The 22871-nt window shown below is 36.2% G+C and overlaps 1 protein-coding gene across 1 annotated transcript in view; it reads right to left on the bottom strand.

Annotated features, from left to right (window-relative positions):
• Positions 1–4373: 4373 nt before the first annotated feature.
• The window catches only part of Hr51 (photoreceptor-specific nuclear hormone receptor 51), a 40184-nt gene continuing 21686 nt past the window's right edge, over positions 4374–22871 (bottom strand). Inside the window, exons 5-11 of the mRNA XM_076130006.1 lie at positions 15061–15175; positions 9382–9539; positions 8938–9028; positions 8410–8518; positions 7757–7871; positions 7181–7300; positions 4374–4612 (exon numbers count right to left, since the gene is read on the bottom strand). Of these exons, the coding sequence (XP_075986121.1) occupies positions 4374–4612; positions 7181–7300; positions 7757–7871; positions 8410–8518; positions 8938–9028; positions 9382–9539; positions 15061–15175 (947 nt within the window). The remainder of the gene's footprint in view (positions 4613–7180; positions 7301–7756; positions 7872–8409; positions 8519–8937; positions 9029–9381; positions 9540–15060; positions 15176–22871) is intronic.

Here is a 22871-nt window from a genome sequence, read left to right on the forward strand (position 1 = left end):
GTAAAACAATGGCGAAACGACAGGAAATTCTCAAGGCAGCAGATGACGTCACGGCAATGACGTCAGTCGCACTCCTTCATAAGGTGTTATGTAGTTCGATATTTTTACTTAATGACGTACGCAACATGACGTCACGAGTGACTTGTAAGAGTCGTATGACTTTCTATGACTGTTTGTGCTATAGCCGCCTTTACACACACACACGCAGGATTTCGCGCGGGAAAGCAGCGCGGTCCTCGCTCGCGATTTTCTTCGCGGGCTTGACAGATGAGCGCGGTGCTTGGTTTTTCCTTCCCCCTTAGGGCGCATTCCCACTATGTCGTGAGGACAGATAATCGTGTAGTTTTAAGTGTCGTGGCTTATATGTTTAAATGAAGGTGTTTACATACAGAACGACACGACTTACTGTCGTCTACGACATTTTTTGCAGTGGCGACAGATTATAGTGACAGTGGGGACGGCTAGATACGACAGTCACTAAACGATAATTTTTTTTGACGACAAACAATCGATATAATGGGATCAGCTAGAGACGACAGTCGTCCAACGATAAATTAACCGTTACAACATAGTGGGAACGCGCCCTAACAAGATTACGCGCGGTAAAGCAGCGCGGTCTTCGTCGGCTTGACAGATGAGCGCGGTGCATGGTCTTTTCTTTCCCCTTAGGGACGGAAGATGCGTCGGGCGTAGCCTAAATAATATGGGTTTCGCAACGACGCATCATCGGTTGAGTGTGAACGGTCAAGTGTTTTTCTACACATTTGTCTGTTCTGGCGTTGCGGGACCGATAATACGCGACGCATTTTCCGTCAGATATGGACCTTTCCTTACACGCGCGTTACATTATTGTTTCATGCGCCATAGTGTGTGTGTAACGGAGGCTTTTATCTAGGTGGGTAATTTTGTTTTTCTTTCATGACCAGTTGAGACCACCGATTAGTCAGTAGGTTAATCAACTTATGTAGGAAATATTCTATAGATGAGTGGCCGTTTAGTGGTATTTAAGCTGACTTTCTCAGAACTTGATCTAGGTGTTACATTCGATTCGGAGATTTTAATTCTATCCAGAGCCATTCATAATTAAAGCTGTGATATGTATGGTAGAATTTAGCTAGGGGCTGATATTTGACAAATATCTGTAATTTTCAACGATTTTTGAAATTCGTTACCAGTAGTCACAAATTTTAAAGATTGAAAACAAGTCTTACCAAGGGGTATCGTGTTATAAACAAAGCATCTAAAGGTATTCAGTTACATCCAGTGTGACTGGAAGCTGACTCTAACATTTTTGGAAAGGCTAAGCTGATGATGCATTTACAAAATGACCTTTCTTATTCATAATATAAAAGGGCAATCTCCGTATATAGTAGGAATGTAGTTTATAAATCGTTACTATTTACAATGCAGTTTGACTCATACTTGCATTCAGTTGCATCATAAACGATACGCATCGCCTTTTTAATGGAATAAAGGCGTAAGAGACTTAATAAGGGTTCGGTGTTAAGTCATTCTTCCTCTAAAGGACATGTGCTACGAAATGTGACGCAATACAACATGACCTGTTTATTGCGTAGATATTTCCTAGTATTACCTACGTATAGTACTGAAAAGTACTGTGAAATATTGCATAATGTTCTCCCGGCCGATATTTGAAGTGGCCAGTTTTATTGGAATTAGCCAGCTGTGTGGGAATTGCTAATATTGCGCAATGTGCGCTGGCTTTTCCATCGCTCTCGTTTATTTACAAGTTGTTTGATGACTGTTTGACATCATTAAAATAAAAAAATACTTTTGAAATTTATATGGATAGTGTTCAAGGTTTAAATAAAAATGAAATAGACAGCTCTCGTAGTGAGTATGTTAGATTCCAGGAGAATTAGGTACACAAAATCATCTTTATAAAAATATATACATAAAATATTGGCACTTGGCAGTTAAATAGAGTGTGAGCCGCGAACTTCTTGCTGTTTCACGAGCGTCTAGTTTTTCCGAAACGGTCAAAATTATATGACTAATTCAAATACTTTGTGCGAAACTTACAAAACAAAGTACCTATATAATATTCTATTTGAAAATATAGTTAAGTAGGTACTAAGTGCTTAATTTGTGGCTTTTATTGACGTCAATACGAATTCTAACAACCGAATAAATATTCTATGAATGCAGTGTTTGCGATAGCGTTTATCCTTCACGTTTTGCACGAAAAAATGTATAAAACCTTAGTAGTATTTAGCTATGTTATAGGTAACGCGAAATTTTCTTTCATATTTCCTCAAGGAAATTTAATTTACATAAATATGTCTGATGCAATACAAATATAATATCACGCTTGATATGCCTGAAGGTAAAGGCAGAAAAGAATGAAATATACTCTCGTTTTACCAACAATGTTAGTCACTTGTAATATGGGGCGAGCGTATTGCCATCTACCGGACACGTTACCAAACTCTGGACTACGAGTGAGAATCTTTATATATATAATTCTTCTGTAAGTGTGTATGTCACTGAATTTTTCTTAAACGACTGGACCGATTTTGATGAAATTTTTTGTGTGTGTTCAAGGGGATCTGAGAATAGTTTAGATTCATAATTTTGTCCGCCGGACAATGTTTTTTTCAGTATTTTTTACAAATTAAAGACGTGTAGACAGGACACGTTCTGTCGGGTCCGCTAGTAATTTAATATAATTTTCAAAAAGACCAATAGCACATTTTCCGGCTTGTGAATCGAACCTGGGAATTAACTTACGTTATAATTAGTACTTTCTTAGAACTAAAGTAATATATTACTATTTAGATATTATAATTTTATACTTAATTTATATTACATTATACTTATAACTGTATCTCAGATTAAAACCGAGGCCTTTCTATTCGTTTATATAAAATAATATTATAATATATCATTTATATTTACAATTATTAATAATACAACAAACAAAGCACTTATTACTAATAAAATTACACAGGTATTCTTTGGATTCCAGTTTGGTATTATAAATTGTTTTTAATGCAATTGGTAGAAAATTTACCGAATTCGCAAAGTGTGAAGGTTGATAATTCAATTTTGAAAATGACATACCTGCTATGTTTTTGTAATTAGACATACGCCTTTTTCAAAATTGCATATTTGTACTGCGTTAAATATGCAATACCAAAAACCTCTACATACTTAACAAAAACTTAAAATATCCCTATTTTTTGTTGAGTTATGTCAAAACTCGTAGAACAAAACTTGTTGCTTATGATGCTAGTCCAGGTTTTGGGTGTTCTAGGCTTGCTACACACGTATTCGGTTCGGCTTTAATTGGCCTAGCCGATCGGCAAAACCGAATATGTTTAGATGAATGTTCGGGAAAAATACCGCTCGGCAATGCGGCGCCTGAATGTTTAAAGCGAATTGTGACGATCGGTCTCAAAGAAATTACCTGATCAGCACAAGCCGAACAAATGAAGTAATTGTTTCGAGTCCATTTTGTTGTTCGATAAAATTAAATAATTCGGAGCCGAATGTGCCGATCCGAATATGTGTATAACAAGCCTTACAAATAAACTTGCTTTTTATAAATTTATATATACAAGTAAATATTTGGTGAGACAATATGGCATTCATAGATCATTTTAATATTCATATTCTAATATACATTTAGAAATAATCACTACAGTTACTTAATATAAATAACAATGCAGCCAGCTATTTACAGTCCTTATGCATATTACAAATACTACAAAACATAGTTCTATAATAATATTAAGTTTAGTAATTAGGTTTTGCAAAGATTTAAATGCAGTGACACGAAATTCTTTGTGTATAAAGGTGAAGAGATTTGCTTTATAGTGCAGGTATAATCCTTTTTTTTATCTTGGAAAATTATATAGTGCATACTTTTTTTTAAACCGCGTATTGATCGACAAAAACTTGCTACACCAACATTCGATTTGGCATTAATCGGCCTAGCCAGACGGCAAAACCAACTATGTACAGATGAACCCGATCGGCACAAGTCGAACAAATGAGAGTCGAATTTGTTATTCGTTAAATATTGCCGAACCGAATATGTGTGTAACAAGTCTCACGCAATTATTTTATGTAGATAAATGCATAGGTTACCTTTATACAGGTAACGGAAGTAGGGAGTAATATAAAAAGTTTCATAGTTACAGATTGTTTGTCTCTTAATGATCTTTTTGGAATGCTAGTCATCATAATCGATTGAGCATTGAACGTTGATAAAATGGAATGAGCAATCGATATTACTTATTACATTAACAGATCAAGCAATTGCAGATTACTTGATTGTACATAATGCTCTTACAATACTAAACAGTAATTTGTGTAGACAATTTTAACCAAGTATGCAATTTTTACAATTAATTCTTATACATATCAGCCAGAACCTTCTCCATGGGGGTTTGTCCTATAGTTTTAGCGAAGAATTCCCTTTCAAGCTGTTGTGGGGTTACAAGGCGAAGTAGGGGTAGTAATAGCAAGAGTCTTCCAAACCTGGCGGGAGCTGTTCCGTGGGCTGTGCGAGCGTGGGTCATGAGCATCACTTGCGCCTGGTCTTGCAAGTTCTCTATCTGAAGAGGGTCTTTGAGTCCTCGGGTTTCTGGAAAAGAGATTAATTTGCTTACTTAGATACATTCAAAATCAAAATAATCTATATTAATATTATAAAGCTGAAGAGTTTGTTTGTTTGTTTGTTTGTTTGAACGAACTAATCTCAGTAACTACTGGTCCGATTTGAAAAATTCTTTCAGTGTTAGATAGCCCATTTATCGAGAAAGGCTATAGTCTGTATGTATATCGTCACGCTACGACCAATAGGAGCTGAGCACCAGTGAAAAATGTTACAAAAACGGGAAAAATCATGGCTCTCTTATGTGACGCAAGCGAAGTTGCACGGGTCAGCTAGTTATTGATATAGGTATAGGTCAAATGTTGAAACTTATGATAGTTATTACGAATGAATCTAACGCTGGCTCGGTTATGGTAACGACATTAATTTCTATTTATTGGTCTGTATTCATCTATTGTAGATGTTTACGTCGTCAGTTAGAATTATAACACTTTACATGCCTGTTATAGAAGAAGGTGGAGGCATTGGTGTATACTTACATATAAACCCATTTTTGCCATTCACAATGTTAGTCGAGGTAATAAGGCAAGCCTATTGCCATTTACAGAGCAAGTAACTCAACTCCGAGCTATCTATTATTGTGAAATGTTCTAATATATACTAAAGACAAAGGTCAGACTACAACAAAAAGCTAATAAAATAAATTACGTAGGTAACTTTTCTTGTGATATAAGGTGTAAAACGTTTTCAGTTGGCACCTCCCACTCTAGTGGTCGCAGGTTCGAATCCGAGGCAACACACCAATGACTTTTCAAAGTTATGTGTGTATTAGAAATAATTATCACATGCCCCAACGGTGAAGGAAAACATCGTGAGGAAACCTTGCATGCCTAAAAATTTGTTTAATACATTTATTGAGGGCATGCAAAGTCCCCAACCCGCACTTGGCCAGCGTGGTGGACTCAAGGCCTAACCCCTCCCTCATTACGTGAGGAGACCCTTGCCCAGCAGTGGGACAGTAATGGGTTAAATTTAAAAAGTGGTTTTCTAATCAATATAATACTTGCGTATAATGACACGGTATTGAAATTAATAATAATAATTGTGCAATAATAGTACGAATTAAAACCCAATAATTCATTATATTTCCTCAATAAATACCTACTTATATTATGGTGTAATTTGACGTCCATGGAGTTCATATTCTGAGGTCACTCACCGTAAGCATTGCGCAATTTTTAAACCCCTTATGATTAACCATCTTATTCATAAACACACTATCTTCTTCTTGTCGTATCTATGGTTAGTGGTCAACCTAGTGTCAAAGTTGTTCAAGCCGCCCGAAGGCCTTTGACGTGGCTATAAACCTATTTTAGTTATAAAGCTGCTATAATATGTTTTTTCTTTTTCATTTCGCTAAAGAGTGAAAGAAACAAAACACTTTATAAGCCTTTCATAACTTCATATATTTTTATGAATAAGAAGGTTAGATTTTTGAATGGTACACGACACAGGGTATAGTGGGTAAAGGTATAAGTAAAATTATCTATCATATTTATTAATAACGCGAACCTCCAACGCAGGCGGTTGCAGGTTCGAACCCGAGGCAACACACCAATGACTTTTCGAAGACATGTGTGTTTTAGGAATAACTATCACCGGTTCCAACGGTGAAGGAAAACATTGTGATGCAACCTTGCATGCTTGAGAGTTCTTTAGAACAGTTCTTAAAGGTATGCAACGTGTCCGCCATTGGCCAGCGTGGTGGACTCAAGGACTAATCCCTCCTTCGTTTGGGAGGAGACATTTGCCCAGCTGAGGTACAGTCACGGGTAAAAAAAAATGCAAGTTTAATTTAAATAGGGTAGGGTTTCTACCATTGGACCACTTTACGTTGGACGGTCATAAATTCAAAACTGTAGGAGCAGGCAATATAGAAATTGGGGAAATAAATTGCAGTTTTATCAAAGTATCCGCAGTATTCATAATATTTTTTTATTAAGCGTATAATTTCAAAAGGGCGATAAGTAACTCAACCTTACCCTAATTTATGGCTTTACCATGATGAATGTATGAACTCATGGTATAAAACTATTAGTCATAAGACAGTATGAAGCTTAGAATACCGTTGACCAAAATAGGAAAATCTTAAGTTTACAATTAATTGTGAAATTATTGCGGTAATTTGGTAATGTAGGTACTGGGAAATATTAATTATTTCATAAATATATTAAAATCGTAACTAACCCTTTTTTGGGCAGGGGACTCTCCCTGGCTTCCTTTTTCGTCATAACAATTAATAATTGTAATTTAACTGCACGTTTGGTGCAATGATTACCTACTGGTTTAACCATAGCGCCGCGTGTGGCGCTATTTGACTCCAAACTAAGCATAGCTTGTACTATGCGCTATGGTAGTAGTAGTATGGTGGTAGTTAGTACAAGCTATGCTTAGTTTGGAGTCAAATGACCGTGTGTGAGTTGTTTGATAAAATAAACTATGGCTAAATATGCCTCAGAAACCGGGTATAAGTTGCTGGTTTAGCATATTTGAGAAAACCACACAGATAACACAACTTATTTACGATATTTCACTTACCAGATTTAAACAGCACGATAGCCTTCATACAAGCGAACTCTGCAGGATCTACGAGAACAGTCCTGTATCGTGATAGTACTTCTCGTAGACGACGGAGAGTGGCCGAGTCTATGCCGTTTTCTGAAAGTAAGTAATAGATTTGTTTAGATTTAGTATAAGAAAGCTTGATTTAATATTAATTATCATTGTTATGTTCTCAGAGAGTTTATTTGGAGAATAATTTTATATTTAAGTAGAGTTTCTTATGAAATTTCCTAAGGATTTCCAAGGAGGGTTGACGTCACGTTTTGACAATGAAATATGCTGTGCCGACCCCACTTACCGTGGGATAAGGAAGAAGAAACAGGGAAACTTATCAAAAATCTCTATCAAATGTCGCAGGCCCTATGCGACGATAAAATCCACCTTAATGGACTTAATTACAGTCCATTTTGGTATATACAAAAAGAGGTACAAGCAAAATGTATTGTGTTGTAAGACATTTAGGCCCCCAGTAAAACTATTAAGTATCAATAATACACAGTATTAAAAGGAAAGTTCAATTTCAAGAATAATAACTGAAATCTATAGTTTTACCCTGATCAATCTGATCGCTTCCGAAGAGCGCGGCGCAGGCGGCATCGAGTGGCAAGCACCACTGTATGGCGTTCAACAGGAACAACTCTGACCAAGCTTCCTCGAGCAGTATTACCTGGAAATAGATAGTTTTGATGAATTTACGAGAAAAAAATCTTAATGTTATTTACCAAATAGAACCCGAACTGGCCGAGTACCAGTTCGGGTAAGAACCAAAATAAACAGTGTAGTTAAGAATAATTACATACTGACTGATGATTCTTATAAATTTGTTTAAGTATTTTATAGTTAGATTATTATTGTAAATATTTTAAAATAATAAGGTGTCAATATGATGTAAAATAATAAAATAAATTATAGTATTATACTATTTTTTCATTACGTTCTCTCGTCATAAAGTACCTAACCATTCGTTTCCTAAGTTGAAACTTGTAATGTATCAGAAATAAATAACATTTATTCACATATTTATTTATTTGGGAGAACAAACAATTGTACAATGTATTTTACCAGTTAAAAATTATACACATTACATGAGTTATAGTACAATCCACAACATTTCCACAGACATTTCATATTATATAAACACCCTTATCACTTATATTTCATTCATCACACGTATATTTAGCTAGAAATGTATTGTGTATACAAACCTGGTCTCTGAAAGCTAAGCTAGCGAACGACGGTAAATTCTTCGCCCATTTAACTGCCATAAAGAGCAGTCGTGCGGCTGACTCCGCTGCGCTTTCAACGCCCAGAGGCCTGGAAAATAATGCAATAACAACTAAGTTTTGCTGTTTCTTTTGCAGTAACACTAGTGTGTATGATAATGTACTATTTTTAGATTATGTTGGTATTAATAAAGTGTCTTGGATGGTTTGAATTAAAGAGTTAATTGTGTATTAATAAGAAGAAATTCCAATCGCTACAGATGGGTCGGACATAGCAAGGTATTTACTGCCTCATCACAGGTACTTTTTAATCCATTTTAGTTGAAACTTTTATAATTAAAAGGCTTTCCTAAAGTTTTTTAACGTAATTTTCTGATTCTGAAAGTAATAAAAGGCTTTTTAATTTACAAGATGGATATGATTTTTCTTAGTTGATAAAAACAATACAGTTTTAACGTAGTTTTGGAAGACACCTTTAATTTAATACGATTATAAAGCGTTCAGACTTACCTATACGAGGTGCAGTTCTGTGGGTAGTTGATCGCAGCTGGTGGGGAGTACGACGTGGAATCTTCTTCATTGGTCACGTCGATGCTGTCATCTGTAACACACAACACGTGGACAAGTACGAACACAACACACAAGTATGAACATTTCCGAAAGCAAGGAAGTTGCCGATTCTAAGTATCAACACGAGTGCAACGTCTTCTGTAAATTAATTTGAGATTGGTAGGTATCTAATCACTTAGCCTATAGAGATACCCAACGGATCTAAACATATACGCAAACAAGTGAAAAAGTTGCTCGTGGAAACATCCTCAATTGCACACAACAGTGGAATGCCAGCCCGATATTGGGTGTAGTATTGAGAAGAAATACGGAGATTATCCTCTTGAAGCCAATTTGGCCTGTGACTGTACTGGTTCTTAGGATTGGTTGATATTTTAATCTTACCGTCACTGTCAGTATGCGTGTTTCCTTCATCATGGTGATCATGCGAGGAGTCCGGTTGCGTCGGCGGCTGAGGCTGCGGTGGTGGTAGTGGCGCGTAGTGCGGAGACAGCAATGGATAGCGGGCAGGCGATAATGCCATTGCGAGCGATACTGGTGGACTGTAGAAAAAACATAAATTAAGGCTTTTGCTTTAAGGATTAATAATCTGTTGTCCAGATTTTTATATGCAACGGACCTAATGTTTGTGCCTACAGACTCGAAATAACAATTTATGAATACACATCGGACAAATATTTGTTCCACGAGGAAACTGAACCGTCACAGCTATTTACCAAAATATGTACGTGTGTTGTACTCTTATTTATGGCACGGATGAAGACTTCAATTTGTTTAGTTTCCTAGATTTAATTATCCGATTTTATAAAGCGGTTTATCATTTTAGGTTTTGTCAAATGAATATAGCTAAGAAAACAAGCAAAATCTTTTGGATGTCGTTTAAAACAAAACTCAATTATAACAACACACACATTATACACCGCGTATCTAAATATACCCTAGAACATTTGCTTAGATATCTACATAAGCACCTTATTTACCTTCCCAAAACTAATTTAATCGCCAATTTTCATAAAATCCTTTTACCATATACCGATATTCAAACGCTATGCTATTATCATTCAGAGGCAATCAGGCATAGTGCCTTCCCCTGTACAGTTTATCATAACTTTAATGTAATATTCATAGCAGTTTTTATGACAGGGGAATATTGTTACAGGGGAATCTAGGGGATGAAGGTGACTTACAAATAGTCGTTTAAAAGAAAGTGTTTTGTGTAATAAATTAAGAATTTTAGGATTGTTTTTTTGGATTGCGAATGTTATTTTTTGTTGTTATCGTTTTTGTGACGATTGTATTTTTAGTGCACACTGAATAAGTAATATACCCTTTTGTTTGGTTGATTCTTTCGCAAGAAGATATTTGGATCGGATTAAATGAATCAGCCTAGCCTTTTTTCCAACCATGTTGGAGTCGGCTTTCAGTGTCGTCGGATGCCGCTGAATACCAGTATTTTACATGGAGCGACTGCTTATCGCACCTCCACAACCTAGTGACCTGGTTTATTACACAATACCCCTCGATAAGACTATAAGTATGAATATTTTAAAAGAATATTCTGGGTCAGGACCAAACCTACAATTTTAACAAAAATAGTAAATTATATAACAAAATTGCATTAAATATATTGACATTAAAAAAGAGCATCCTTAGAGTTTCTTGCCGTTTCTTCTAAAGAGCAACCAGCTTCTCCGAAACAGTAAAAAATTATAAATATTCGACTATTTCAAATACTTTAAACGAAATAAAGAGAATAAAAGTTATTTCAATGAATTTGGCGACAGATGCCCAACTCATATGTTCCCAAACGATAAGTTCGTAATTTTGATTCATTTTGTAAAACAAAGGTCAAAAGTTACCGGATTTTTTTACGATAATCAGTAGCGTAAGGATTCAACGTAATATGCAAAAAATCGACATATATAAATAAAATCTATACTAATATTATAAAGCTGAAGAGTTTGTTTGTTTGTTTGTTTGAATGCGCTAATCTCAAAAACTACTGGTCCAATTTGAAAAATTATTTCAGTGTTAGATAGCCCATTTATCGAGGAAGGCTATAGGCTATATATCATCACGCTACGACCAATAGGAGCAGAGTACCAGTGAAAAATGTTACAAAAACGGGGAAAATTATGATTCTTTTATGTGACGCAAGCGAAGTTGCGCGGGTCAGCTAGTTATTAATATTATAAAGCTGAAGAGTTTGTTTGTTTGTTTGAACGCGCTAATCTCAGGAACTACTTTTCCGATTTGAAAAATTATTTCAGTGTTAGATAGCCCATTTATCGAGGAAGGCTATAGGCTATATATCATCACGCTTCGACCAACAGGAGCAGAGTAGCAATAAAAAATGTTACAAAAACGGGGAAAATTTTGGCCAATTCTCTTTTATATGACGCAAGCGAAGTTGCGCGGGTCAGCTAGTAAATATTAAAAATAGGTTAAAGATTCGTCATAGACATAGATTCGTCATCGCCAAGCTAGATATAACAACAGTATAGGTAAATAGCAAGTTTATCTAGATAGACATCTAGACATGTCTGGACGTAGTGACGTCACTAGTTAATAATAAATAATAATACATATATTATACACTAGAGAGGAATGCGCTCGGAAATTTGCGATTAGTCATTGTTTTTAGACGTCACAAATTTATCTTTATATGAAAAACTCTTCCGTTACTGACTTACTGATGGAAAACGTAGTAGCCGAAACTTCTGAGCGTAAAAATTGAAATTTGCTATGAAGAGAGAGAACCACTAAGAGGGGATTTTTGGAAATTCTCCTCCGAAAGAGTTGAAATTTCGCGCAGGGAAAGCGGCGGGCGAAAAAACATTAAAAAAATGTATTGCTGTTCGACTTACTAGTCATACAGCCTATATTTCCCTCCAACAAGCAAGACCATCAAGTACAAAATGCTGAATTTCAGGGTGTTTCATTTTTGTAAGATAATATTATGATGTATGTTTCGATGATTTTCTTTTCATGAATGAACGATTAGCGAAATAAAATAGTGAGTTATATATTTTTTATTTTTGAGTGGTCATTTCCCGGTTCAAAGCATTTATCAAAAGATTTTGAATGCAGTTCAAAAGCATGTTTTAGTTTCTCTCCGTGGCTCATAATTGTTTTTTTACCTTCTTTATATTCAACCCAATGGATTTTTTCAATTCGTACTTCTTCTGCTTATTATTAGTTAGTATAGAAATAACTGTATAGGTATTCTGGACAGACAGGAAGGTAATTGCTCGGACATTTTCGACTAGTCATAGGTCTTATATGTCGAATATAATAATATTAAAGCATTTTAATCTTATTATGGATTATTCATACTTATAATGGGATTTTTCAGGAAATCCGGATTTTTTTATGAGTCATTCGTTAGTCAGTTCTTCCGTTCGTTCGTTTAGTTTAGTTACTCATTCAGTCTTTGCTATAATAAAGGTTAATTAAGTATTATAGTAAGTTGCTTAACAGGTCTACAGTGCGATGAGAATTTTCAAGGTAACGCGCGTTTTCTCTGAGGTAAAGTTACACTTGCCAAGATTATTCTGTGGATGGGTGACCACATTATACATTTCAAGTTCCTCCGTGTTTCGGAAGGCACGTTATATTGTGGATCCCATCAGATCTTTGACAGTCATTAACAGTAGTCAGAAGCTTGAAAGTCTGACAACAAGTCTTACCGAATTGTATCATAGTGTACTGAGTGTACCGACCTTTTTCAGTGCTGACAAGACAAAGATGAAGAAGAATTCTGATTCTGCGGGCTTATCACGTATCTCAGTTGACAGCTAGTGTACGTCAAATGGATGGTCACTATTCAGTACATTGCTGCTTTGACGTTACGTGTAAATCACTGTATTCTAAGAAAGAAAACAATGTACAGTATAGTGGTTTTCAAATAAATATCAACTGAAATACGTGATAGCCCCCCAGGTCCCAATCTGTTTAAACGAAAGAACACTAGAAAAGGTGCCTGTTAAACTAGTTTATTTTTCCATCGTTACATCCAGTATTTTACAAAGCGCCTCTCTAACTAAAAACCAGCAAAGCTGAAACCTATTCACCTGAACAATCATCGCTTGACCAGCCACCGTCAACCTTTGATGAACGTGGCTTGATCGACACGCCTCATTGGACTGACGTCACTATGTATTTATACCCTGGGAGAATACTTATAGATCGCTATTTCAAATTCGGTTTATTATAAGGTGATATGTGACGTAGATTGTTTAATGTCAATGGTAAACAATAATAAAGATAATGTCATGTTTTTGTTGGAAGTTTGTAGGTGTTTGTCTTTTGGGTATAGAAAGACAATTCCTTAGCACTTATGACTAACTATTTAGATATTTTTGGAAAAACTAATCTTTACCTTTGTACTTAACCCAACCCGCATTTGGCCAGCGTGGTGGACTCAAGGCCTAACCCCTCCCTCATTACGGGAGGAGACCCTTGTCCAGCAGTGGGACATTAATGGGTTAAATTTATTTACCTTTGGCCTTAAGTTAACCTGTATGCAATTTTGTGTATGATGTTTGAACGACACTTTTCTTACGATCATAAGAAACTGTTGATTTCGAGATTTGTTTATCGCTCACAGGTCTCCTTCCAAAAATATACTGGTAAAAAGTTCTTATTCATTGTGCTTGTCAAAAAGGAGGGGAGACTGTCTTAATTTGTGAACTTTTTAGATATTTCACAGGTTTTAGACAGCTTCAATGAATGTAGTTTTCCTATACGTGTAAATATATCGTGTTATATTTAAAAATTAAGATTTACTTTTAGACTTTTGCCAAATCCGAGTCCCTCGACCTTTTCGAAGAGAAGAAAGATGATTCATTTGATATAACAGCTATGACTGAGTCTCAAGTTGCCTGGTACTGAGTCGACTTGGCGAGTGAGTCGAGTCGGTTTTGTTGTACAATAAATATTGCCGAACCGAACGTGCCGAACCGAATATGTGTGTAACAAACCGTAAGTCGTGTATAGCAAGTAGTTTTTTTTTAACCCATTACTGTCCCACTGCAGGGCGAAGGTCTACTCCCAAACTAGGGAGGGTTAGGCCTTGAATCCACCACGCTGGCCAAATGCGGGTTGTGGACTTTGCATGCCCTCAATAAATGTATTAAACGAATACTTATTAGTAACGTATGTGAAACTTCTTGTGTAAGAAATAAGTAGACTTTTAACACAACCTGAATGGAAAATAATGCAGGCAAGTAAAGCAATGTTAGCTACTAACATAATATTTCATTACTCGTTGACTCTGTCTTTGATTCGTCTCGCGGAAACCCGTCTGTGTGAAGCCGACTGAGTGAACGTTTGTTTCAAAACAATTTGTTGTTTTTTGTTCCAGCGTCGCGAGTACGGCTTATATTCTGTACATGAGCTTAGAGAACGTCTACAGACATATTTGTTTGGTTATAGGTACAGGGTTGGTATGGGTTCCGCAGTCTTTATTTTCTTGCTTGGATTATACCAGTGTGGATTCCGTGGTGTTTCAGATAAGTTGAAGTTAAGAAAGGTCTATTTTTCGACTCAAATAAATGGATGTTGCTGTTTGAGTCTGACGGCCAGTTTCTTCAAACATAATTAAAGTTATAGCTATTTTTTTTATTTATACTTGACATTTGTGTAGCAAAGGCAACTCTGTTTCTTTATAAAACTATCAGTAAATTCGTAAAAGCAATTTTACTGTAATTTTTGCTATATTTGGCTGTTATTATTGAAGAAGAAACTGGCCGCGAATAATTATTTATTACTGGTGACACAGACTAAATGAAGTGAGGTTTAATTGGGCTTTGAGGCATGTTAGAATAGCAAAACATTGACTAAAACAGTAACAGGTTATATTTCTCTTGAAACCCCCATGACCAATATATGAACTAAGGAATTCTCTACAATTACCGTATCTTCTTTGTCGGGTCAAACACGTCATGAAATCGTTTCTTTTACTTTATTTAGACTCAGTTTCAGAAATCTTTTATATTACTTCCCCAGGACAATAGTGGCGCTAGAAATAAAAAGATAATAGAAGAATTTATAATTCCTTACCCAAATACTCCCACCGCTACAGCAGCTTCTCTCAGAGCTCGTTCTTGATCCATATCTCGTAACGCCTCAGGTCTGATGGTGGCCGTGTTGCGTGGTTGACGCTCATTCTGGACGGCTGTTAAAGGAAACAATTTTGTAAGAAATCGTAACGGTTATCACTTCTTCTCATTTATTATTTCTTTTTTTAATTACAACTTCCGCCCTAAAAATAGCTCTTGTGTGTACAACCAGAACCCAAACAATTATTTAATTTTGTGGATCGCACAAATAATTGTTTCGGGAATCGAACCCGATCGATCTCGACGATCTCCGACGCAATGGTAGCGGCGTGGCGACTTAACCACAGCGCCACGGTGGCAGTTGAATATATCACTCTGCTACCACAATATGATCCACTTTCATATCTACGTAAGTCCCCGCAACACAATATTCTAAGTCAGTCAGTCTAGCTTTTCTTCCAACTATGTTTGAGTCGGCTTCCAGTCTCACCGGATGCAGCTGGAAACCAGTATTTTCATGGAGTAGTCACTCCTCAGGCAGTCGCCTATCGGACCTCCACAACCCAGTTACCTGGTTTACAATACGGTATCCCTCGCTAAGACTGATTATAACTGACATGAACTTAACTGACGTGACTACTGTTAACGACTGTCAAAGATCTTCTAGAAATGACAGGCGGAACCCAAAATTTTACGAGCTTTCCGAAACACGGAGGAACTCAGAATGCATAATATGGCCATCCACAGAACAATCTCGGCAAGCGTAACTTAACCTCAGAGATCGATCCGCGCGGCTGTTGTTAATTAAGCCGAGCTCCTACTAAGCAATAGTAAAAAAAAGGTGCTCAGCAACGTTTATAATTGATCTCTATTTTTTCTGCATTTGTGTTCATAGCTTAGCCTATTGATGTTCGTATGTCAATAAAGGCTCTGAGTCAAAAGATCTGTATGAGCAAAAATCTACTACTCATACTGGCTATGACTAATTCTGAAATGAATCATGAATTTGTCCTTCAGTGTTTCGCTTAGTAACAGTTTCCAGTACCCATATTTACGTCTGTAAAAGGTTACAATATTAATAGACTTATCTTTCTCGTAAACGCGTAAAGCAGTGAGTAAGTTATTTAAAGCTAAAATCCCTTTTTGCTATATTTTGAATATGGTTAAGAAATTAGCACAAGACCGGAAAAAATAGCCTGAAAAGGTTTAAGATTAGCAACATTTTTGTACCTATTTATTACGGATGAAGAACCTCAATCGAACCATTCTTATCTTTGGATAAAATAACATAAATCTTATGTAATAAGATATGTATAAGGTGGTTTATGACATATGCTATACTGAGTAGGACGCTTTTATTGGTATTTAAAATTAAACAGCGCCCCTAGCGTATTTCGCAAGAACTATTTTCTTTAAGTAATTTTCAAGTACTCCGTCACTGTAGAAAATCGCTGTACTGAAGCTACCAAACTATTTGTAAAAGCGTAGTTGTTCCTTCTGGTAGCCTTAACAAGACATAACTTTTGGAGCTAAAACTACTACTAATATTATAAACCTGAAGAGTTTGTTTGTTTGAACGCGCTAATCTCAAGAACTACTGGTCTGATTTAAAAAATATTTCAGTGTTAGATAGCCCATTTATCGATGAAGGCTACATATCATCACGCTACGACCAATAGAAGCAGAGTACCAGTAAAAAATGTTACAAAAAGGGAAAATTTTTACCCATTCTTTCTTATGTGACGCAAGCAAAGTTGCTAGTTTAATGAATATGTGGCTCTAGGACATTGAAATTGTGGATTTCTCTCTGTCTACCCCTTTTTCTCGTTCAAAGAAAACAACACTTCATATTCCTTTTATATTTATGTGGATATTTTTCTACTCGATCAAACGTAATATATTATTGATAGTCGGATCACACACGACACAGGATATAGCACGAGGGAAGCTCAGCAACGTAGAAGTTTACAAAATAAACTGTAGGAAACACTGTTATAAAAGAGAATAAGGTAACTTATTACTATCCGTAATTTTAACAATAATATTTTCTAAAGAGCATTAATTGTTACTGCCTTAGTGACCTAAGCAGAAGATATACGACTGTTGATTACTAGATCTTCCGTGTTTAGTTCCCAAGACAGGCAATAGGCTTATTTTTCTTCAATTCACATTGAAAAAATTGTTAGTAAAAGCCAGTTGAAGAGTTTTGATGGTTGTTTCCGGCTAGACGAACATAAACAATAGGTGCCAAATCCATGAGGACCTAAGTTTTATAACGCATAATTTTACCTGCGATGGGGGGGACACTGTGAAATTGTCAGCTTTTATAAAATAGTGGCAGTGAGGCGTCTGACGTTTACGCACTCTCAGTCTTATGACTAAAACGGACAGATATGTGGACTATACTGTATCTCCTTTCTTTAAGAAATCTAGATCGATCCCTTGTCACTCAATGAAATTGTGATTGATGTTGGTTATCAATCAAATACGACGCAATATAGTGTTTTATACTGTCACGAGAGAAAAAACCCTGATGATTTATGAAAAAGAAACCCACTAGTTTTTAAAAAACGTTCAAGCGTAGGTATAGCCAGCTGGTATCGGTATAATAAAGATAGATTTATTCAAAGAGTAGTCTTCAACGGCCTCTATATTAATAGAAGCCTCAGGTACAAAAGATGCTGGTACTGCTAGCCTACGTCATCCCATTTCTGGTCAATGACCTCTACCGATGATCTTCATTCTATGCCATTATTATCGTTATTTTTAGCCTTTATCGTCCCACTGCTGGGCAAAGGCCTCCCGCTTTCCACTAGACTGTCTCTGACGTCCTAATTTCATTAATTATACATTATAGCAAAATATTAAAACAATAGTAAAACAAATAATCGAGTGAACAAAAATCAAAACTTTTTCATAGCAATAACCGAATAAATCTGCAAAGAGGAAAGAAAGAAAGTAGGAAAGAGTACAATAAAAATGTCACATGCCGTGTTCTCCCCGTGGGGTGGGTCGTTGGGGTTTATTGCCCCCACCCCCCGGCCCGCTACAGTCACCTTTTACGGGTAAACTTCAGATACAGATACCACTAGCCCGTGGATCCGGGTTTGGCTGTTATTTTTGTCTTTTATTGACTGAGGAAGAAACGGAAATGTTGCTTTTTCGAAATTGGATGATAGTTCCTGGATTATTTTTCGTTCAATTCTGATATTTTTGTAGGTTTGTGAAGTGAAATATGTTTGAATGTTTGAAAAACGAAAAACAAGGAAGTCATTTTAACCAGCAATTATGGGTTTTTATACTTTTAAAGTATTGAATATAATCTAATTAAGCAGCAAAACTTAAAAAAGGTACATTTTTTTACAGAATAATCTATAAAGCCACTGTAATGATTGTAATAAAACCCAAAAACACTTTTGATATGTCAGTTATTTTTTTTAAATAGCCGGAAAACCGTGAAACCACCTTAAACACCCAGCACTTCAACTGTTACTCAAACAGAATACGAATGTTAAACACAGCTTATTAGAAAGTTTTCAATAAATATTGTTATTATAATTCATTGTATCACCCCCCTTATTCCCCTTCGTTGCGGCCTATGTGTTACCAACTTAAGAGTTTTGAAGCCGAAAACAAGAAAGTTAATCCATTTGCTTTACCCTTAAGTATATTGGAAAGGATTTGTTTATTGAAATACGAAAATTACCATTATTGTGTTTATTTGAATTGTTCAAACTTATTATAAGCTTTAAAGAATTAAGAGTGGTTCTAAGTATTAACTAAAATCAAATTCTAGAATCTAAGATATTTTCTTTACATGTCTCACGAGTATAGTTTTAGTCCCATCTAGAGATATCTTACTAAAATGTTAAGACATTTTTCTTCAGAATATGGACTTTATTCAGTTACTGAAAAAATAATAAAAAAAAACGAATTAACATCTTAAATTTTATAACCGCTGTTTCTTAGCCGTCAAAGAGTTTTCCAGAAACTCTTTGACCAAGAATCTGAAAAACATCAAGAGGAAACCCAAAAAGGCTGTTTTTCAGTGCATTATACAAAGCCACTTGCTACATTACATTACATTTGTACTACCAACCCCTTTCCTAAACCGTGAAGATATAATTAAATCCCGTCTGACAAACTGAAACTTGAGCACGAATTAATATGAACACACACACAAACAAACACACACACATTCAGGAATAGTTCCCCCACTACACCTACACTATAAATCAAAGCGCCCCTCCCATATCCGGCCGCAGCCATCTTTGAGATCTCACTTCCGGTGTCGTGTGCAAGCGAGACAGCAATACTTTAGTTTTACATACGAGTGAAAGAGAGAGGTAGCTGTTTGTGATTTTTGATTTTATTTTCGGATTCTAAAGGCTATGTAAAAGGTGTGTTTGATGTGTCTGTAGGGAATGCGATCAACTGGCAAAATTCATTTCAGGCGATATGTTGGATGGTTTTGTATGTGTAATGTACTGTATGTACTCTTCGCGAAGATAGTTTGTCTTAAGGGCTGTTAAAAAAGGTATCTTTTATGTATTTGATGTATCTGAGCAATGTGGAATAAGTAACCAGAGTCCTTGACGCAGTCAAGTAAATGTGAAATACTTGTTTCATACATACATAATATCATGCCTGTTTTACCCGAAGGTGAATGTAGATTGTAAAGGAGTATGAATTACCAATGTCGCCATTAATAATGTTAGTCCCATGTAACAGGGGGTGATCTTATTTCCATATACCGGGCACGTTACTAAACTCCGAGCTATTGAGAAATAATCCTATATGAATAAGAAAATGCCAATAGTACTTTCCCCGACTCAGGATTCGAACTCGAGACTTTACGATGAGCAGTTGAATAAACTGCCGATTGCGCAATCAACCATACATACTTTCAATTTATATTAGCAAAAAACATTTTTCCCTAAAAGTAAGCCAGTGTCTCTTGCTGTATAGCCCATATTTAATAGTAACAGTGTCAAATAACATTGTTGACGGGAATACTTACACAAATCCTAAATAAGAGGCCGTTAGTTTGCTTAGTATACTTATTATTATTTTCTTTCATATACGAAGGCTGTAATTCCTGAAAGCAGTCATTACTTCTACATTTTAGAAATTAAGTAGAGAGATGAGTATTTAGGTGAAAGAAAAGAAGTTGCATTTTTTTATAAATCACAACTTTTAAGTAACTGGTGCTAAAGGTACATATTATTTCGACAATACAACGTGACACAAACTTTGTGACGCATAGAACCATGCTTTCTCATTTTTGACCGAAAAATAAACGAAAATTTTATGTACCTACACACCTACTACTACACAGACACGTGTGTTTCAATTGGCAAAGAACCGTAATTTACTATACAATAGCTAAACCCAGTAATGAAAATAACGAAATAAATCACAATTTCTCATTCTTAATCTCTATATCCCTACCCGTCCTAAATATAAATAGTCAACAAAAGTCACTATAACATTTTAAAAGGTTGACGCCTACAACTTGCAAGCCATTAACCAGATGGTACAATGATTTATAACCCTTATGAAAAAAAAACAATACACTACATATTTGCACAATACAATCATAATTGGAAAATAAAATCGCCAGGATCAGGTGTGCAACAACCCTAACATGAAACGAAGCAATAAAAATATCTCTATCCCTTTCCCCCTTGTACAAAATCATATTATATTGCTACTTCACCTATAAACGACTTCTGTCAAACCGGCGACATAATGGTTATTGATTTCGATTTAATGGTAAAGGGATTTGAACTGTATTTTTATAGTGATTAGGATGAATTTCGTTTGAATATTTTTAATGTTGGTAGTAGAATATGGACTGGTAAAGATAAGGTCTGTGATATAGCGGGCTAGGTGACGGCTTTTGAAATGTTTAAAATTGTTTGATTCAACGTATTGGTGTTTTATTGGAATCTGTATAAAGTAAATAATGGGAATAATATAACGAGTCTTTTGAATTCGAAATGTAACTAAAATGCTGTTGTATTTAAAACGGATAGGCTTTTCAGCAGATTCAATTCGATTATCTCAGTGCAAAAAAGTTATTTGTAATTTATAACAGTGAATGTAATAAAAAAAAAATACTTAAAAATGCAAATGATGTGAACAATAAGTAGTATTGAGTAATGACTGAAATCTACATAAATTTCGTAAAATTTGATAAACACATGTTTATTACTGTCAATGTATATAGAATAACGCTTCAGCTTTCGGTAGGACCTTGCCTAAATCATCCACCGCTCATTTCAAGGCCTCTCTGGGCCTTTTGAATTTGGACTCGCGCTTTAAAAGTTAGAAATTCGTACCAAACATTCTGTAAAAACACTACATTACATTTTCAACCTTATTTCCTAAACACATGGTTGGAATTCGCTTATATTGTGTAAAGGACTTGTGACCTTATAAATCTGTTTGGATATTAATACAGGGTTGGATTTGGGGGTTTTAGCTGCGGATTAAAATCGCATTAATCAGTGTCTGTTACTGCAGATTTAAACTCACGGTATAAACAGTTAAGTGTTAGGGTACGATGGTGAATTCCACGTACTTTTAAGCACACAAGTTTTGAATGTAAAGCTGTAACTAGCCTTTTACGATGCTTAGTTTGTGTGGATTATAAACTACGATTTGGGTAATCGAGAAACAAATTACTGCACTTAGTATTTTGTTTCTACTATAAAATCTGTTCAAACTGTTGATTTAACTTTTATGGTGACATTTTATTAATGTATTACTAATAACTAAAATTAGCCCGTGAATTAATTAACAACCGCCGCGCGAATCGATTTCTGAGGTTCAGGTACGCTTACCAAAGTTGTTCTGTGGATGGGTAACCATCTTATACATATCGAGTTCTTCCGTGTTTCGGAAGGCACGTTAAATTGTGAGTCCCGGCTGTAATTTTTAAAGATCTTTGACAGTCGTTAACAGTAGTCAGAAGCTTAAAAGTCTGATAACCAGTCTTACTGACGGGTATCGTGTTAAAGGTAACTGGGTTGTGGAGTCAGATAGGCATGAATGATTACTAAATAAAATACTTAGAACATAAAACATATTATTGATAAACCTATCGGGGTTGCCAGACAGGATAATGTTTGTAAAACCCGATTTGATGACTTGACAGAATAGTAGGACAACTAACAATTTCCTCGAAACATAATCTGAAAATTAGTTTGGTTCAAGCACTTCCATCTTTTAACGTGGGCACGATGATGGATGATGCTACCTTTCGCATCGCCACTTGCCTCCGTTTGGGTGCTCCTTGCGTTTCTCCGCATCGCTGTCTCTGTGGAGAAGCTCTCGACCGCCTTGGGCACCATGGTCTTTCCTGCAGTAGGAGCTCTGGCCGTATACCCCGACACGCACACCTCAACGACATCATTCGCCGGTCTCTTGCCGCCGCTGGAATGCCAGCCATCTTAGAACCCAATGGGCTGGCGCGCGATGACGGGAAGAGGCCGGACGGTATGTCGTTGATGCCTTGGAGGATGGGACGGCCTTTGGTGTGGGATGCAACTTGCGTCGACACCCTTGCGCCGTCTCATCTTCCAAGGACGGCCGGTGCTTCTGGAGCTGCTGCTGCGGCTGCCGAAGACCTCAAGCGGCGCAAATACAGAAGTCTTGTTGGTGACTATATGTTTGAGCCGTTTGGGGTCGAGACGCTGGGACCATGGGGCCCGAGCGCCCACTTACTTTACAAAGACATCGCCAAACGCCTCGTCGACAGTTCCCGTGACCAGAATGCTGGCATTTTCTTGGGACAAAGGTTAAGCA

Source organism: Anticarsia gemmatalis, chromosome 23 (genome assembly GCF_050436995.1).
Source record: "Anticarsia gemmatalis isolate Benzon Research Colony breed Stoneville strain chromosome 23, ilAntGemm2 primary, whole genome shotgun sequence".
Taxonomy (NCBI): Eukaryota; Metazoa; Arthropoda; class Insecta; order Lepidoptera; family Erebidae; genus Anticarsia; species Anticarsia gemmatalis.